The sequence below is a fragment of the Salvia hispanica genome, chromosome 2 (genome assembly GCF_023119035.1).
Source record: "Salvia hispanica cultivar TCC Black 2014 chromosome 2, UniMelb_Shisp_WGS_1.0, whole genome shotgun sequence".
Taxonomy (NCBI): domain Eukaryota; kingdom Viridiplantae; phylum Streptophyta; class Magnoliopsida; order Lamiales; family Lamiaceae; genus Salvia; species Salvia hispanica.
Window position 1 is genome coordinate 8163856 of NC_062966.1, and position 17408 is coordinate 8181263.

The following is a 17408-nucleotide window of genomic DNA, read 5'->3' on the forward strand; positions in this document are numbered from 1 at the left end:
TATATAGTCCAGAGACCATTTTTGTAGTTTACTCAAAAGATCTCTTTGCAAAATCTTTTCATTCCATCACCTCTTCTAAAACCTTTTCACCTTTCTCCATTATTACGCAAACCCAAAAAACCTTTTCACCTCCAAAACCATTTCATTTCTACTTTCCCAAATTATTACTACAACAGTACTAATAAAAATTAATATTATAGACGTTTGATTAGTAGTGGAGTACCTATTTAACTTCAAAATTTTTAATAGGTTATCAATTTATCTTCAAAAAAATTTTTTAAGCCGGAATCACGATGGAGGACTCTAGCACAATGGAAAGGAGAACTGCAACGAACTTAGTAGAGAAACTAGTAAAAATTTATAGAGAGAGAAAGAAGTTGGAAGGAGTATAGAAAATTAATGCCCTAAAGGCTAAATGTGTATACGAAGAAAAGGCTGATAATTTAGTGAATTTTTGAAACTGATAATGTTGGTTGGCACTTAACAGCCACTTTTAATGAAAGGACTTGATATTATTTGTTGTTTATAAATGTATTTTCAGACTTTTAGCAATGAATATTAGTTGTTTGTGATGTTTGGGTTCAGTTTTTAATTATGGACAACGATAATGAGAATTCATGTTTTGTACTAATTAATATTCATGTATCGACAGAATCCATTAAACAATGTTCAAATGTATTATTAAAATCAGTTTTAATAAAATCAAAATTTTGCATTTCCATAAATAATACCCCAAACTCCCCTTTATATATGTATAGGTAGATTTCAATAATTTAAAATCTAAAATGTAAAGATTGAAAACCTTAAAAAATAATTTTAAAATTTTCATTTTTATATTTAATTTCTTTTCCATAGGTGCGTGGACAATCATAATATTAATAGCTAAAATGATAACCCCCGCCCTTTCTTTTTTTATCATTTGCCATAATTCAACGGTGGAGCCACATGACGCATCTGTAATTACGTTTGTGATATCATAAATGAAAAAATTAGTTACGAATTCCACTTTTTACGTATTAGCCCAGTTTAAGAGTCATACTTTCGTCCGTCTCAGTTTAAGAGTACCATTTAGAATTTATCATATTTGACATAAAGTTTAACCTCATTGTTGATGAAATTTACACTCAAATGTCTTTACTTTCATAAAAATAAAACAAAACAAAATCCTAAACATACAAAAAATCAAAAGGGTCTCACTTTTCATTACTTCATTTCAATTATTACACACTCCAACAACCACTATCTCACTTCATTTATTACATACTCTACCAATTTCTTAAAACTCGTGCTATAACTAAATCTTACTTTTAAGATGGGACTAGGGATGCCAATTGGGCTAACCCGCTCGGGTTCGGGCCAACCCACTCGGGTTGTCGAGCTATTTGGGTGCGGGTTATTCGGGTGGTGAATTTTTTAGTTTATAAATTCTCGGTCCCAACCTTAAATCTTCGGATTCCGAGCTAACCCACGGACTATTCGGGCCAAAAGTGATCTAATGTTTACTTTATATCCAATCTAATATTCTAACTTATAAAAATAAATTGGCAAATAGTAGTTAAGTATAATCAAAGTGATCAAGAGAAATAAAATAATAATAATTGAAAATTGAAACAAAATACATAAATATATCGCTAAATAGTAGCAAACGTGAATTTGACTATAATTAAATAGAAATCATGCATTTAAAAGGGGTTGAATGAAATTCTTAATTGTATAAAAAAAAGTAAATTCTAAGCCGTTAAAAGAAAAGATAGAATAGATAGTAGTGGGAGATAATATAGAGATAGATGAAGGTAGGGATTAGGAGATACTTCCAATATATCAAATTTCTCAATCCAATAAACTAAAGTAGGGGCAGTACTATATTTTATATTCGGATATAAATACTTTTCCAAATTATATAGATAACAATTTGAAGCTAAAATTAGTAAAATATGGTCATCTGAGATAAAGCAGTTCGGCTGTGTGTGTGTGCAGCGTTGACTAGAGAAACGCCGAATTTGAGTATTTAGTATTTACGGATGACTTTCTTTTGCATTTGGGATGAAATTCTGCTCTCACTAAAAAGCTAGAATGGTCACTTTAATTAAAAATATATAGTAGTAGTAATTTACAATTGTAGAAGCGTTAATAATAAGTGAGGGTAGAAAAGGCAGAAAGAAATGCAACTAATTCCAATCCCATTTTCCCACCAACCACAACAACCTTTTTCGCCAAAAAATCGAAAAAACAAAAATAATAAATTCGACGTCACCCAATCTTAGCGAATGAAGAGCGTAGATGAGATCCGATCGACGGTGGAGATCGATCTTCAACAAACCCCCCCGCACATTGACCTGTCTGCAACTCACCTACCAAAATCAAAACATGTCACACACCTCCACCATTCTCTATTTAAAACCACAAATCTTACTAACCTCATTTCATTCACTATAAACACACAAACTCTTCAAATTCAAACCTAACCCAATCACGCACCTAAAAAAAATAAATTAGAAAAAAAACTCTTCACCTCCGCCTCTGTCTCTGGTGATCTCTATGGCGGCGGAAAACGGTCATCATGCTTCGAATGGTTTCTGCGTGAAGCAGGATGATCCGTTGAATTGGGGGGCAGCGGCGGAGTCGCTGAAGGGGAGCCATCTCGATGAGGTGAAGCGGATGGTGGAGGAGTTTAGGAAGCCGGTGGTGAGGCTCGGCGGGGAGACGCTCACGGTGTCTCAGGTGGCGGCGATCGCGGCCAGGGATAATGCGGTGGCGGTGGAGCTGTCGGAGTCGGCCAGGGCTGGAGTCAAGGCCAGCAGCGATTGGGTGATGGAGAGCATGAGTAAAGGAACAGACAGCTACGGCGTCACCACCGGCTTCGGAGCCACGTCACACAGGAGGACTAAGCAGGGCGGTGCTCTTCAGAAGGAGCTTATTAGGTATTTCTTTTTTTTCTTTTTCTTTTCTGCAAATTTGACCTTGCTCATATCTTTAGAATATGCGCATATGACTTTGTTTGGAGTGAAATTGTCATATATCCCCCAAACAGAGGGATTTTGTCTTTTATTGTTACATATTCAGTGCACCGAATTAGGAAGAGGTCGAGATTGAAAGATGCTTCTTATCAGTTTTTATCATTTTATTCTGTTTTGTAGCCTTGAGATGTGTAAATGATAGGCAGATTTATTTTTATTTATGAGAATTTAATATTCAATCTGCAAAACTCTTAACGTGGGTGTCTATTGGAGACGTGTACCTATTCATAATCTGTAACGTATAACGTATTACTTCTATTAGCCTGTCCTATACATATATATATATATTTTCTAATAGTATTTATAATTCTCTCTGTTTCATCAATTATTTTATCAAATGCAGTTTAAAACTCATGTCCAACTAAATGCATATTTTTTTTTATTAAACGGATAGAGTAGTAATAAAAGAGTGAGTCAGTCCACCGCTGGCTGAGTTATAGCAGCCTGAATTAGCTGATAGATTCGCAGATGTGTTAGCTAGTGGAGTAAATTATTACTATTAGTAAATTTAGATTGAAATTGGGATTAACGGTAACCAAATTAATCTGATGAAATCTGCAACCCCTGAACAGGTTCTTGAACGCCGGAATATTCGGGAATGGGACAGAATCAAAGCAGACGCTGCCGCACACGGCGACGAGAGCGGCGATGCTGGTGCGCATCAACACCCTCCTCCAAGGCTACTCCGGCATCCGATTTGAAATCCTCGAAGCCATCACAAAGCTGCTGAACAAGAACATCACCCCATGCCTCCCCCTCCGCGGCACCATCACCGCCTCGGGCGATCTGGTGCCGCTCTCCTACATCGCGGGGCTCCTCACGGGGCGCCCCAACTCCAAGGCCGTGGGCCCCGCGGGAGAGCCCCTCAACGCCGAGGAAGCCTTCAAGCTGGCCGGCGTCAGCGGCGGCTTCTTCGAGCTCCAGCCCAAGGAAGGCCTCGCCCTCGTCAACGGCACCGCCGTCGGCTCCGGCCTCGCCTCCATCGCCCTCTTCGACGCCAACATCCTCGCTGTTCTATCCGAGGTCATGTCCGCCGTGTTCGCCGAAGTCATGAACGGGAAGCCCGAATTCACCGACCACCTGACCCACAAGCTGAAGCACCACCCTGGGCAGATCGAGGCCGCCGCCATCATGGAGCACATCCTCGACGGCAGCGGCTACGTCAAGGCCGCGCAGAAGCTGCACGAGCAGGATCCGTTACAGAAGCCGAAACAGGACCGTTACGCCCTCCGGACCTCGCCCCAGTGGCTGGGCCCACAAATTGAGGTCATCCGCACCGCCACCAGGATGATCGAGAATGAGATCAACTCCGTCAACGACAACCCCTTGATCGATGTTTCTCGAAACAAGGCCCTCCACGGTGGAAACTTCCAAGGCACCCCTATCGGAGTCTCCATGGACAACACCCGCCTCGCCATCGCTTCCATCGGGAAGCTTCTCTTCGCTCAATTCTCTGAGCTTGTCAACGACTTCTACAACAACGGATTGCCCTCCAACCTATCCGGTGGCCGCAACCCCAGCCTTGACTACGGCTTGAAGGGCGCTGAAATTGCCATGGCCTCCTACTGCTCCGAGCTCCAGTTCCTCGCCAATCCCGTCACCAACCACGTCCAGAGCGCCGAGCAGCACAACCAGGATGTCAACTCACTTGGCTTGATTTCGTCTCGGAAAACCGTTGAAGCTCTTGACATATTAAAACTCATGTCGTCCACCTACCTTGTCGCGCTATGCCAAGCCGTTGATTTGAGGCATTTGGAGGAGAATCTGAAGCACGCGGTGAAGAACACAGTGAGCCAAGTAGCCAAAAGAACTCTCACAATGGGCGCCAATGGCGAGCTCCATCCCTCCAGATTCTGCGAGAAGGACTTGATCCGGGTGGTCGACCGAGAGTACGTGTTCGCCTACATTGACGACCCCTGCAGCGCCACCTACCCGTTGATGCAGAAGCTTAGACAAGTCCTGGTCGATCACGCCCTCAAAAACGGGGAGTTGGAGAAGAACGCGAGCACCTCCATCTTCCAAAAGATAGAGGCGTTCGAGGCAGAGCTCGAGGCCTTGTTGCCAAAGGAAGTCGAGAGCGCAAGGATCGCCTTGGAGAGCGGGAGTCCGGCCGTGGCCAACAGGATCGCGGAGTGCAGGTCGTACCCGTTGTATAAGTTCATCAGGGCGGAGCTCGGGGCTGGATTCTTGACCGGGGAGAAGGCGGTGTCTCCGGGCGAGGAGTGTGAGAAGGTGTTCACGGCGTTAAACAATGGCCTCATTATTGATCCATTGTTGGAGTGCCTTCAAGGATGGAATGGGGAACCTCTGCCCATCTGCTAGTTGGTTTTTAAATATGTTTTCTGGGTTTAAATTTGTTCTTTTTTTTTGTTTTTGTGTTATTACATTGGATGAGACTTGAGAGTCTTATGTCAAATAATGTGCAAAATTTTAATGAGATTCTCACGTTTGCATCTTGCTACTAGATTCTATATTCTGTAATTTTGAGAAATTCTAAAATTCACTTTTTGATAAGATCCTATATCTTCAGCCCTAACAAACATAAAAGACAAAAATACGTCAGATATTTTTTCTTGTTGGTACATAAAGCTTTGATTTAGGGGTTATTTTGATGATAAATCATGTGTGTTGGGTTGTTATTTGATCGGCATAATAAGAATCCAGTTCGTGAACATCAAAACTTGTTAAACAAACCATCAATCCAAATACGGACCCTATATTACGTTACATACATGGAGTAACTCCCGATATAACAGTAAAAACAAGATGTGTAGCCGTGCAGGTGGTGAGCCCACTAATCAAATGCCCATTAAATATGATCCACACAAGGAAAAACACTTGTCATTCGTTGGGGTTGTTAGCGGCATCCCAGAAACACTCGGGGTTGAAATATGGCTTCCAAATTAAGTTGTGAACTAGAACCCGCTACATTCGAACCTGAACACAATTAGCACACAACATGAAACCGCCGGCGACATGATCCTATTTGGGTTGCCACGATATGAACCATTACGATAAGGACATGAAACGATTTGGACATATTGCGAATGAGATTTGACCAACAGCGATAATTGTACTATACTAGTATTTAGTTATTAATAGGTTACCAAATCTGAACCTAATCCAAAATTATCATGCTTTTATTCGGTAGATTTGATAAGGACACAAACATAATAATGCTTGACACTAACTCATTAATTTTTTGCATAATCGGATTGTGTTGAAAATTATCAGCTAGTATATGAGACCCAACATTTATAAATACTCTCTTCGTTCCATTAGTGTTGACACATTTCATTTTTGCACTTGTTTTGAAAAGATTATAATAAATAGTTAAAGTGAATAGAGATTAAAGTTCACTACATTATTCTCTCTTATTTTACCTCTCTTACATTATTCTCTGTCTTATTTACTCTTTCTACACTTTAATTGTTTATAATCAGTTTTTCAAAACGAGTACATGAAAGAAATGTGCCAACACTACTGGAACAGATGGAGTATATAATTTGTAAGTTCAATATCATACAATAATTATAGTGTATTTATTACTAAGATTTAAAACTTAAAATTTTAAATATATTATTTGTTCTTTCATAAGTTATTTATGGTCTCGCGTGTTATTAGATGATAACTTTCAAAATTTTATTTCATTAATTATTGAAATTGCTATTGTCTTTATCTACTTACCCCATCTCTAAAAAGTACAGCATGAACTAATTCCTTATTAAGTCATCCCTTAAAAATAGGAATTTTCTAACTTTGAAATAATTAAACAACACTTATCTCTATACATTATTTTAATTACAACTTATACTATTACACTACACTATTTCTCGACATGTGTATGTCATCCTTGCACAGGGCAAATGCTAATCTTCTATGTGTCGCTCCAATTTTATCGGATGTCCCCGACGGGACCACTACACTATTAATGCTATAGAGTTCAGTCTCCACCAATACAGTCTCCATCAATACTATTTACACTATCCTTTATCTCTCTTTCTTACTAATTACATATTAAAACTCGTGTCAAATCAATTTTGTTCATAATTTTTAAACGGAGGAAGTATAAAAAATGTATTTAGAACTTTTGATGTAATGTTTACTTAACTTGGGTCCCCCAACAAAATATTTACAGCAAAGTCAATCCGTCAACATCTGAATTTTTGAATGTCATATGAGTTAGTACAATTTTATTAAATCCTCCGTCCATTTAGAGAAAATAGTGTCATTTTATAATTTTAGGATATTTATAAAAAATTGTTTCATTCTTAAAAACGAGAAAATAGTCTCGTAATTTAGGATATTCACAAAAATAATTCCAATTTTAAAAATAAAAAGTTTCTTTTTCATACTTTATCCACTTTTATTCTCTATCACATAATACTTTAATTACTCACTTTTTATACCTATCATTCTTACTTTATCTATTTTTTCTTTTCTTTCTTACTTACTAATTTTTGTTAAAACCGTGTCGTCCACGAACAAAATATTTTTTTTTGGATGGATGGATTATTAATTTATGGAATAGTAGTTGTTAATGAAAACAAATCTAATGATTTTTTAGCCTGTTTTCGAAATTACAGTACTAACTAAAAACTTAATAATTTTACCGGCAATTTCACAAGGTATCAATCCCAAGGGATATGTGAGATTGAGCAGGAAAATCATGGCATTTTTATGTACTGAATTTCTCTACTTAGTTAAAGCATTTCAAAGGTAGGAGATAAAATCTTTTTATCATATTTACTTTTTCTTTATAAAAATACATTTTCCAGTGAGAATTGCATTTTGAAGATGTATATTATATCTTATCCAAAAAAAAAAGTAAATATGATAATTATTTTTGTATACATTTTTCAATTTATCTAATTATCTTATTTCCATAGAATTCACTATTTTTAAAAGAAATATTTACATTTTAAAATAGATAAATGAGAAATATGTATATTTTTAATTTACCTCTTTCTCTTGGAAGTATTACTAGGAGCACGAAAGATTTGTTTGAAAAATGAGGTAAACAAATTAGTACTCCCTCCGCCTGCCATTAATTGACTCAATTTACTAGTCATTTTTTTTTATCATGTCAATAATTGTCATTTTCTTTTTTACTTTAGGAAAAGTGATATTTCTATTTTAGAAAAAGTGATGTTGCTATTTTAAAAAATGTGTCATTTAAAGTGACATATCTCAAAAGGAAAAAGTGTCATTTAGAATGTGACAGAGGGAGTATATTAGGACCTTACTTCCACTAACCTTTTTCATCCACTTTGAATAACATACCTTGAAGCCGAGCCATATCAACTAATTCTATTATCTGCAGTTGGATGAATTATCAATTTACATATAAATATTTTAAAAATAATAATTTGATCAAATTAAATTCATAGAATAGTTCAAAATAATTCAACCATATTCACAAAATAAATTTAGTTTTTGGGCGAGAAAGTAGAAATATATTTTTATACTTCGTCTATTTGCCCTTAAATTTCTCATAATATTTTTGACCTCATTAAATATCACATCTCTTTTTCACTACTTTTGATAAGTGGAATTTGCAATCCACTAATTAATTTCGGTCATATTTTATCACATAACTAAAATATAAGAATATGACTCATATTCTCCTCACATTTTCCATTTATTTTATAAAATTAAACAAATTTTTAAATCCACCATTTCCTAAGCTACCAATAATAATAACCGCTTCTTTCAAAATTAAAACCTCCTTTACAACTCAAGATTAAATCCACCACTTTAAAGTTAACAGCAAACAAATTATATAATAGTGTAATATATAATGCCTCCTTTAATTAGGAAGGAAAGTAATCTATACATTAGACGTACATACTGACCAACAAATTTAAAATAATATGAATACTAGTCCATAACATATATAGAGTAGTTCTCCTCTAAATAAAGCAAACTAGTCTGGAAGAAGATGGCACAAAAAGGTGGCCATTTACTCAAAACCAAAAGGTATGATTGAATTCCCCCACTTTCCTAAACAATATTCCTATATTATTAATCACACATTAATACTAGTAGACAACAAGAGCAGCTATTAGCAATCCTCCAATATTTATATAGGTTTGTGTTATATACCAAACTAGTTTAATCTTGGAAACCGATCTGTTTCCATATGGCATCCCTTACCTTGCTCAAATCCCTACCCTTGAGAGTCCGCCCCTTCCCTTCTTGCACCGAAGGCGACGCCACCCTCGTCCTCGCCAAATACTCGTGGGGGGGCATTTGTTCATTTCCGTCCTCGTAATAGTCCCCGCCACGTGCCCTACTCGATAAACCAGGAATGATCAACGGCTGAGTTTTCGCCTTGATCGGGGGCCTCTCCCCGGTTTTCCAAAGAGCTTTTTGGGAGTCGGAAGTGGATTTCTTGGACTCCGTTTGGTCGGCGGTGGTGTTCCAGACATCAGCTTCGTTGAATTCGAATTGATCCATCGCACTTGAGAAATGAGATGTTTCTTTTTATTGGGTTGAAGGACTTTGGTTGTAATGCCTTAGAGTATTTAGAATGGTTGATTTTGATAAACTCTCCAATAATTCTTCCTTTTTTTCTCAATATTTCTGCTTTTACTCAACAATAACAGGAGTTACGATAAAATATTTTTAGAACGTGGACTTAAATTATATTGCGTATGAGAAAAATTACTGTATTTAGACTGGATTTTGTACTTAATTTGGTTGATTAAATCTTGTATTCAATACTAAATCTATGTTCACGGAATACTTATTTTATTTTGTTATTACTACATTTTATTTAAAGAAACAAATGTCCATATTAATGCTGATGTTAGTGTGTGTAAAGCACAGAATCACAAATTATTAAGATTAATATGGCCTTTTTATGCGATCCTCAACTGTGGTGTGGGAACTAGAAACTCAATTAAGTTGAATAGTTGATGCTAAATTTTGAAAAATATATAATTATTATTTCGTATATTTTATATTTCCTAGTTCTTCCACAAATTTATAAAATAATAAAGACATAAATACATAATGAATTCCAAAAAAATATTGGTATGGTTTTATATGAAATAATAATAATTTCAATTTATGACTTTTAATCAAATTCTAGTTGGTCAGTAATGTTTGAAATCAGAATATTATATTATGATTTTTTTTTCGCAATTATCTCAATTGTATACAAGATAATGTAAGCTGATTTCAAATCTTACGAAATTAAACATAAATTGATTAAACATTACGATTTAAATAACTATTAACAATTTTTATAATTACTAAATATATAGGGAAGTAATCAATTGCTAACTAATTAGCCATCCCAAACTAAGACTAAATCTTAACCATTATATTAAAAGATCTAATAATGAAAATAATGCCACATGGATTAAATTTTTAATTAAAAAAATTAATAAATAAAATTAGAGGATATTAATGTCAATTTCCTCTAATTAAAATCATCTTAAAACTTTAAATTTACGTAACTCTCTCGATTTAAATTATTTTTTTGCAAAAAATATATCAAATTAAAGATAATTTTATAAGGATTCAAACGAGATTTCAATTGCATATGTTCCGACGACGTTCGGATGATGAAATTTAATATTTTTTATTTTAGATTTCGTAAATGTTGATAACCAGATTTTTATCAACAAATACATCAAAAAATCTCAATAAAACCATGTAAAAATCTCAATAAATATGTGTTGATATTTTCTTGTACAAGTATTGATATTTTTATATCATATTGTTGATATTTGTAATACACTATGTTGATATAAAAAAACATTCACGAAAAGTATCATATGATAACATAATGACGATATTACCCTTTTGTTGATATTTTGTCTACTATTTACTGTTTCGTAAGATTTTATCTCATCCACTCATTTTAAAATCTAAAGGTGAAGATTTGATCTTGATTTTAGATTAGGGTGCTATAAGCATTAGAATATGACCCCTAAATATATTCATATACATATTTGATATTCTCGAGATACAAAATAAGTTGTTGAAATACAATTCACATATATACTTATTATTCAACCATAAATACTAGAAATTATTACACAATATTATTCCTCAAATATAAAAACACAAATTCATATATTATTCCTCAAATAAAAAAACAAAAATTCAAATAATAAATATATAAAGCATTCACAAAATATCATATACTACTCCCACCGTCAATGAAAAATAGTCCAATTTCTAAAAGTGGATAATAACTCAACGGAGAGAGTAATAAAAATTGGCATGTTAAAAAGTGTAATATGAGATTTATAAAATTAAAATTAAATATAAATATATTTCGATAAATTTTTTATCTATGTTTTTTTACAATTTCAGCATATTTTGTAGACTTCAAATTCTGATATATTTATTATTATATTATGTCAATAAAAACTAATGAATAGTTTTATTTTATCTTAATCTTTTTGTAGTTATTTATTTTTATTAAAATGTTGAGTCAATTGTCAAGTGAAATAGAATAATAAGTACTTCCTCCGTACTATGTTAATTGCATCATTTTTCTATTTTAAAAAATTCTAACACAACTGAGTCATTTTCATTTTTTACTTTATTCTCTGTTCTTTTGCCCTTTTTTTCTTTAATTATTATTCACTTAACAAGCTATTTTTAATTTTTATGCAAAACAAAAATGCTTCAATTATCAAGAACAATTAACAAGAAACATACTGAGTAATAGTAATATATTGGGTTAGTAGGATCAACCCTATTTGAATTGATGACTTAATTAGATAGAGATTTTGGTATGTTAGTAAATTACACTGATGTGACATCCTTAGACCCTAGTTACAGCTGTACAAACCAATTTACAAGCTTCATTAATTAGTTTGGGCTATTGTTTCATAGAAGTATTATGTTGGGCTTTAAGTTGAGGACACATCCCAAAGAAATATATTCTCTTCGCCTCTAAAAAATAATTTTTTATATAAATTTTGATAAAAATTAAGTAAAATAAAATAAAGGAGAGAAATAGTAGATAAAGTAAGAACGAGAAAGAGAAAAAATAAGAAAGAAAGACAAAGTATGGATAAACTATAAGAAAAAGTTTTAATTTTTAAAATGAAATTATTTTTCGTGTACATCCTAAAATGACAAAATGAAACTAATTTTCATAAAACAAGCGGGTAATTCATCACTTTAAGAAGACTATATAAAAGGCCGCACTCATGTGACAAAAACTTGATTTTCTTAATCAACTATGAAAAACTGAATTAATAAATTCTAATTAAAATTATAATTTACTTTCAACTAACTTTTTAATTATTACATAATTATCCATTACTTTGAGGAAATTATATAAAAGAATGTAATCAGTGGCAGACCCACGTTGGGGCATGGGGGTCCCTTGGAACCCCCACCCATTTTCGATATTACTATATATATAGTATTCATATATCAATTGCAAAATAACTTTGTCGCGCAATTGGTCGGTACTTGCATTATTAATCAGGGCGTCCCTAGTTCGAAGTTGTTGTTGCCGATTTTGTTGTTACTTTTTGAATTTTCTCAACTATTCACTTAGCTAGACAACTAAATAAATTTAGTTGTCCCGTAACTAATCCATTTGTCCGATTCTCATAGCTATATTATTTGCTACTGTAATATTTAATTCATTAATATTTTTTTCATACTAATAATTTTATGTAATTTCTATTTATTTTCTTGTTTATGTAAATATGAGTATTATTGTAGGACAAAATAGTAAAGTAGTACTATATCATATAATGTTAATAAATTTAATTGTAAAGGTATAGTTTTATTTAAAAAAATCTATATTCTTCAATTATTTCACCGTTGATACTGTCATCATATTTACTATAATTTATATTGCTCATTTTCAATTATTTAATCTTTTAACTCCGTACTGTTCATGTCGCGACTGTTTTTGGCGTCATTGATACTAAATATATGCAACAATTGTTAATATTAATTTGAACCCTCAGTATTAAAATCCTGCGTCAGCCACTGGCTGCAATCCTAATTATCACATAATTATCCATCGCTTTAAAGAGATTATATAAAAGGCTTCACTCATATGATGAAAAGTTTGATTTTCTTAATCAACTATGAAAACTTGTTTTCAATTAATAGTAATTTTAATAAAAACTATAATATACTTCCGATCGACCTCCTAGTCACATAATTATCCATTCAAAACCTCCTTATTATTTAATAGTTACTACCTCCGTCCTACAATAAGTGTCATATTTTGCCATTTTGATCCGTTCCACAATAAGAGTCACGTTTCACTTTTGTCATAAATGGTAAGTAGACCCCACATTCCACCAACCTATTCTACTCACATTACATTATAAAACTAGTATATATAAGTGGGATCCATAATCGCCTTACTTATTCAAGCCACTTTTCTTTACATTTCTTAAAATCTGTGCCCACACTAAATATGACGCTTATTATGGGATGGAGGTAGTATAATTCATTTTAAATAATTTAGAATTGCGGATATCCACAAGTTTGTATATGGAGTATTATGTTAATTAGGAATGATAGGGTTGGTAGACTGAGAAAAAGTGAGACAAATTAGTTGAAATAATGTAGTGGATGATGAGACCCATAAATGAAAAAGTACTCCCTTCGTCCCATAATAGATGACATAATTTGGTAATAACACGGAATTTTAGGAGATTTAGTTTTGTGTGTTAAGTGGATAGAGAAAATATTATATTTATATTATGTGAGAGAGAACTTTATCCGGAAAAGAAAAATGTGACATCTTTTATAGGACAAACTAAAAATAAAAGTGTGACATCTATTATGAGACAGATAGAGTAAAAGAGAAGGAGAAAAAGTTTCCGTAAATGTTAATGGACTATTTCTATATGACAAAAGAATAAGAATAGACTATTTCTATAGGACGAAGGAAGTATATTTGTTTTATAATAAAATATAAGTCAATTTAGTGTGTTAACAGAATTTAAGACATATTTACCATTTATAGTAAAAATAAACTCTTAATAGAAAACAGATAAAAATGACAGTATAAGATTCTTAATAGAGCGGAGGAAATATTAAATAATGTAGAAATACCACAAAATAAAAATAGTCACTATGAGATCACAGTACAGAAAGTGAGTTACCTGTTACTCCCTCCGTCCGCCACTAGGAGTTCCATTTATGGACGACAAGGGTTTTAAGAAATGTTAAGAAAAGTGGATGGAAAAAAAGTTAATGGAATAGTGGTCTCACTTGTATATATTAGTTTTAAATAAAATGTGAGTGGAATATGTAAGTGGAAGGTGAGACCCTATTATCATTTATGATAAAAGTGAACCGGGACTCTCATTCGCGGATAGAGGGAGCATACTATTATTTTCATTTTGGTTATTTTCATTTTGGTTACATATATACTCTAACTCTTTCCATCCATAATTATGAACCCAGTTTTATTTTACTTAATAAATAGAGAAAAAATTAAGTTGAGTGGTATTCTTTCTTTGGATGTCCCAACTAAATTGAGTTATTTCCATTTTTGACTAAAAACAAAACATCCAATCGCTCTTATTTTATTCTATTACCTACTTTACTTTCTCTTTATCTTTGATAATACTTTATACATCTCTTATTGAGTACTTTTTTACATAAATTCTAAATCTCCGTGCCCAAAAGTTATGTTTCAACTTAGTTGAGACGAAAGGAGTACTCTTCAGGTCCCATAAAGTATATAATTTTGATTGGGCACAAGTTTTAAGCATAATGGGTAAAGTAAGACTGATGTAAAATGAAAAATTAATTAAAGTACAGTTAGTAACGAATGAACCCCACCTCATTAGGAAGAAAATTTTCCAAAATTAGATTGTGTACAATCTTGTGGGACGGACTAAAAAAGAAATAGTGCATACTCTTATGGGACGAGAGAATATTAAAGTAAAGTTAGTGTTTTTAATTTTAATACTTCCTCCGTCACCTAAAAATAGGAACTTTTGAAATGACACGACTCTTAATACTCCCTCCGTTCCATGTTAATGGAGTCATTTTTCTACTTTGGGAAGTTCCAAGTTAATTGAGTCATTTCTATTTTTGGCAAAAAGTAATTTTTCTTTTTCCTCTATCCTCTCTTCATCTCTCATACTTTACTCTCTCTTACCTTTTTCACCATCCATTTAACACACTATTTTTAAACTCTGTGTCGAAAAGAAATGTCTCTATTAACAAGGAACGAGGAGAGTATAAAATTAGTAAAGTAAGATAGTGATAGAAGGAAAAGTGTATCAGTGTTTCACTCATTAGAGAGAAATATATTTCTTAAAATAAAACAATTGTAGTTTTAGAGAACGGATAGATGTAGTAATAACTTATTCTGGATGGAATAAATTAAAATCCAAAATACTCCCTGCTTCCCACAAAGTTTGTCACAGTGACCCAACACGAGTTTTAAGAAATTATTTTTCTTTATACTCCGTCCGTCCCACGTTATTTGAGGCGTTTCTTTTCGGTACAACATTTAAGGAAGTTGTGTTTAGTGAGTTAAATAAAATAGAAGAAAGAATAAAATAAGAGAGAGTAGAGAGGGTAAAGTAAAAGAAAGAATAAAGTAAGTGTGATTAGATATTTTGTTTTTAGCCAAAAAGATAAATGACTCAGGTAACTTGGGACAACCCAAAATGGAATACGACTCGAGTAACTTGGGACGGAGGAAGTATTAAATATAGGTGTGTAGTGGAATAAAAGTCACATAGAGGATATTGATGAGTGTATTTAATACTCCATTCGTCCCAAGATAAGCGAGTCATATTCCTTTTTGGGATGTCCCACTATGAGTATGTCATTTTCCTTTTTTAGCAAAAAATCATCTATATTACTCCCTCCGTCCCATAATATAAATATACTATTTTATCTCTCCACTGAACACACAAAACAACATCACCTAAAATCCCGTGTCAATCTCCAAGTGTGCCATCTATTATGGGACGGAGGGAGTACTTTATTCTCCATCTACTTTATTCTCTTTTACTTCTCTATTTTTCTTTCTCTCCACATTAACTATTTAAATATCAATTTCTTAAATCTCGTGTTCAAAAGAAGTGCTTCGCTAATCTTGAGACAGAGAGAGTATCTATTTTTGAAAAGATTATAAGTGAGACAAACTTGTGGGATGAATGAAAACACTCCCACTCTAATAGGGACGTGATATTCTATTTAATTCCGGAAGGGAACTGATATTCTCTCCGTATATTTATTTAATTTATCCATGTTTTACTATTATTTATTTGTTATAAATTTATTTACTTTTCATAGTGGTTAGGATTTGATTTGCTTTTGATTTACTTTCTTAGTTTATAGGAGATATTTTTGTACCACACATATTATAAATATGTGTGGACTCTTTTATTATTATCAAGCAGAATGAATTAAATTACTCTCTCCGTCCCCCATAATTCGTCACCATTTGACCCGGCACGGGTTTTAAGAAATGTAATAGAAAGTGGGTTGAAAAAGTTAGTGGCATGCGAGTCCTACTTTTATACTAGTGAAAAGTCAATTTTTGCACGCGCGTCGTTTGCACGTGTCCCTTCCTATTCAACAATATTTATAAGTTCCCACTTTCCAAAATACTATTAATTAGCATGCATTGAAAACACCAAATTAAAAGCTGAAACTTAAGGACTCATTGAAGAAGATAAAGAAAGCTTAAGAACACTTAAACATGGTGCAAGAACACTCAAGAACCGAGCTCATCAACTAATGCAAAATTATACGAAAATAACACCCGACGAGGCACCGAAAACACACAACACCATGGCTGATTTTTTCGAAACTTCTCCAACTCTTTCTCCACGTTTTGAACTATAGACTAACTAAGAAAATACTTGAGAAATTGATTTAAAAAGCTTGGAAATAAATTTTAACTAAACAAGAACATAACCAACACTAGAACTAAACGACAAGCTAAAACCGGAAATCAAACAAGAACTAAACTTGAAAACATATTAAATACACAAACACTTAGAGCAATTACCACTTGAAATAAGCTTTTAAAACAAGTCCAGCAATAACAACTAAGAGTAGGAAAGGTGCAAAAGAACTACAAAGTTAAGAACAAGCAACTAGAGAAAATAAACACTACTACTAAATTACTACTACTTCAACCCATGATGAACAAAAGATCTTGAAAGCCTTGAAGTTGAAATCTCTCTTCTTAAGGAAGATAGAAAAGTTTCCTAGAGAGAGAATAAACTAAAACTAAACTAAAGAGAAAGTGATTAAGTGACTAAGTTGGTGGAAAGTTAAGGTTTTTTAATACATATATTCAATAAAAGATATTTCCCTTCTTTTTTACTCTCCAATGGCTGAAATCGACGTGTGTAGCATGTGAGCTTCGTCCTTGATAAGTATGTGGAAGTGGCTTTAGTCATTTTC

The 17408-nt window shown here is 33.2% G+C and overlaps 2 protein-coding genes and 1 non-coding gene across 3 annotated transcripts; 1 reads left to right on the plus strand and 2 right to left on the minus strand.

Moving 5' to 3' along the window:
* Positions 1 to 2407: 2407 nt before the first annotated feature.
* On the plus strand, positions 2408 to 5481 carry LOC125204027 (phenylalanine ammonia-lyase-like). Its single transcript, XM_048102566.1, has 2 exons — positions 2408 to 2921; positions 3590 to 5481. The coding sequence occupies exons 1-2, from the start codon at positions 2539 to 2541 to the stop codon at positions 5337 to 5339; spliced, it is 2133 nt and encodes a 710-aa protein (XP_047958523.1). The 5' UTR covers positions 2408 to 2538; the 3' UTR covers positions 5340 to 5481.
* A 1351-nt stretch (positions 5482 to 6832) lies between these two features.
* LOC125208726 lies at positions 6833 to 6935 on the minus strand. Its single transcript, XR_007174207.1, has one exon. It is a non-coding gene; the product is annotated as a U6 spliceosomal RNA (small nuclear RNA).
* Positions 6936 to 9131: 2196 nt separating this feature from the next.
* Positions 9132 to 9476, minus strand: LOC125206216. Its single transcript, XM_048105501.1, has one exon. The coding sequence runs from the start codon at positions 9474 to 9476 to the stop codon at positions 9132 to 9134; it is 345 nt and encodes a 114-aa protein (XP_047961458.1).
* Positions 9477 to 17408: the final 7932 nt, after the last annotated feature.

What these genes read in the sequence shown, in the direction of transcription:
- LOC125204027 (XM_048102566.1), top strand. Translation starts at nt 2,539, where the DNA reads ATGGCGGCGGAAAACGGTCATCATGCTTCGAATGGTTTCTGCGTGAAG. An exon ending in CTTCAGAAGGAGCTTATTAG is followed by an intron (nt 2,922 to 3,589) that starts GTATTTCTTTTT and finishes ACCCCTGAACAG; the next exon opens with GTTCTTGAACGCCGGAATAT.
- LOC125206216 (XM_048105501.1), bottom strand. Translation starts at nt 9,476, where the DNA reads ATGGATCAATTCGAATTCAACGAAGCTGATGTCTGGAACACCACCGCC.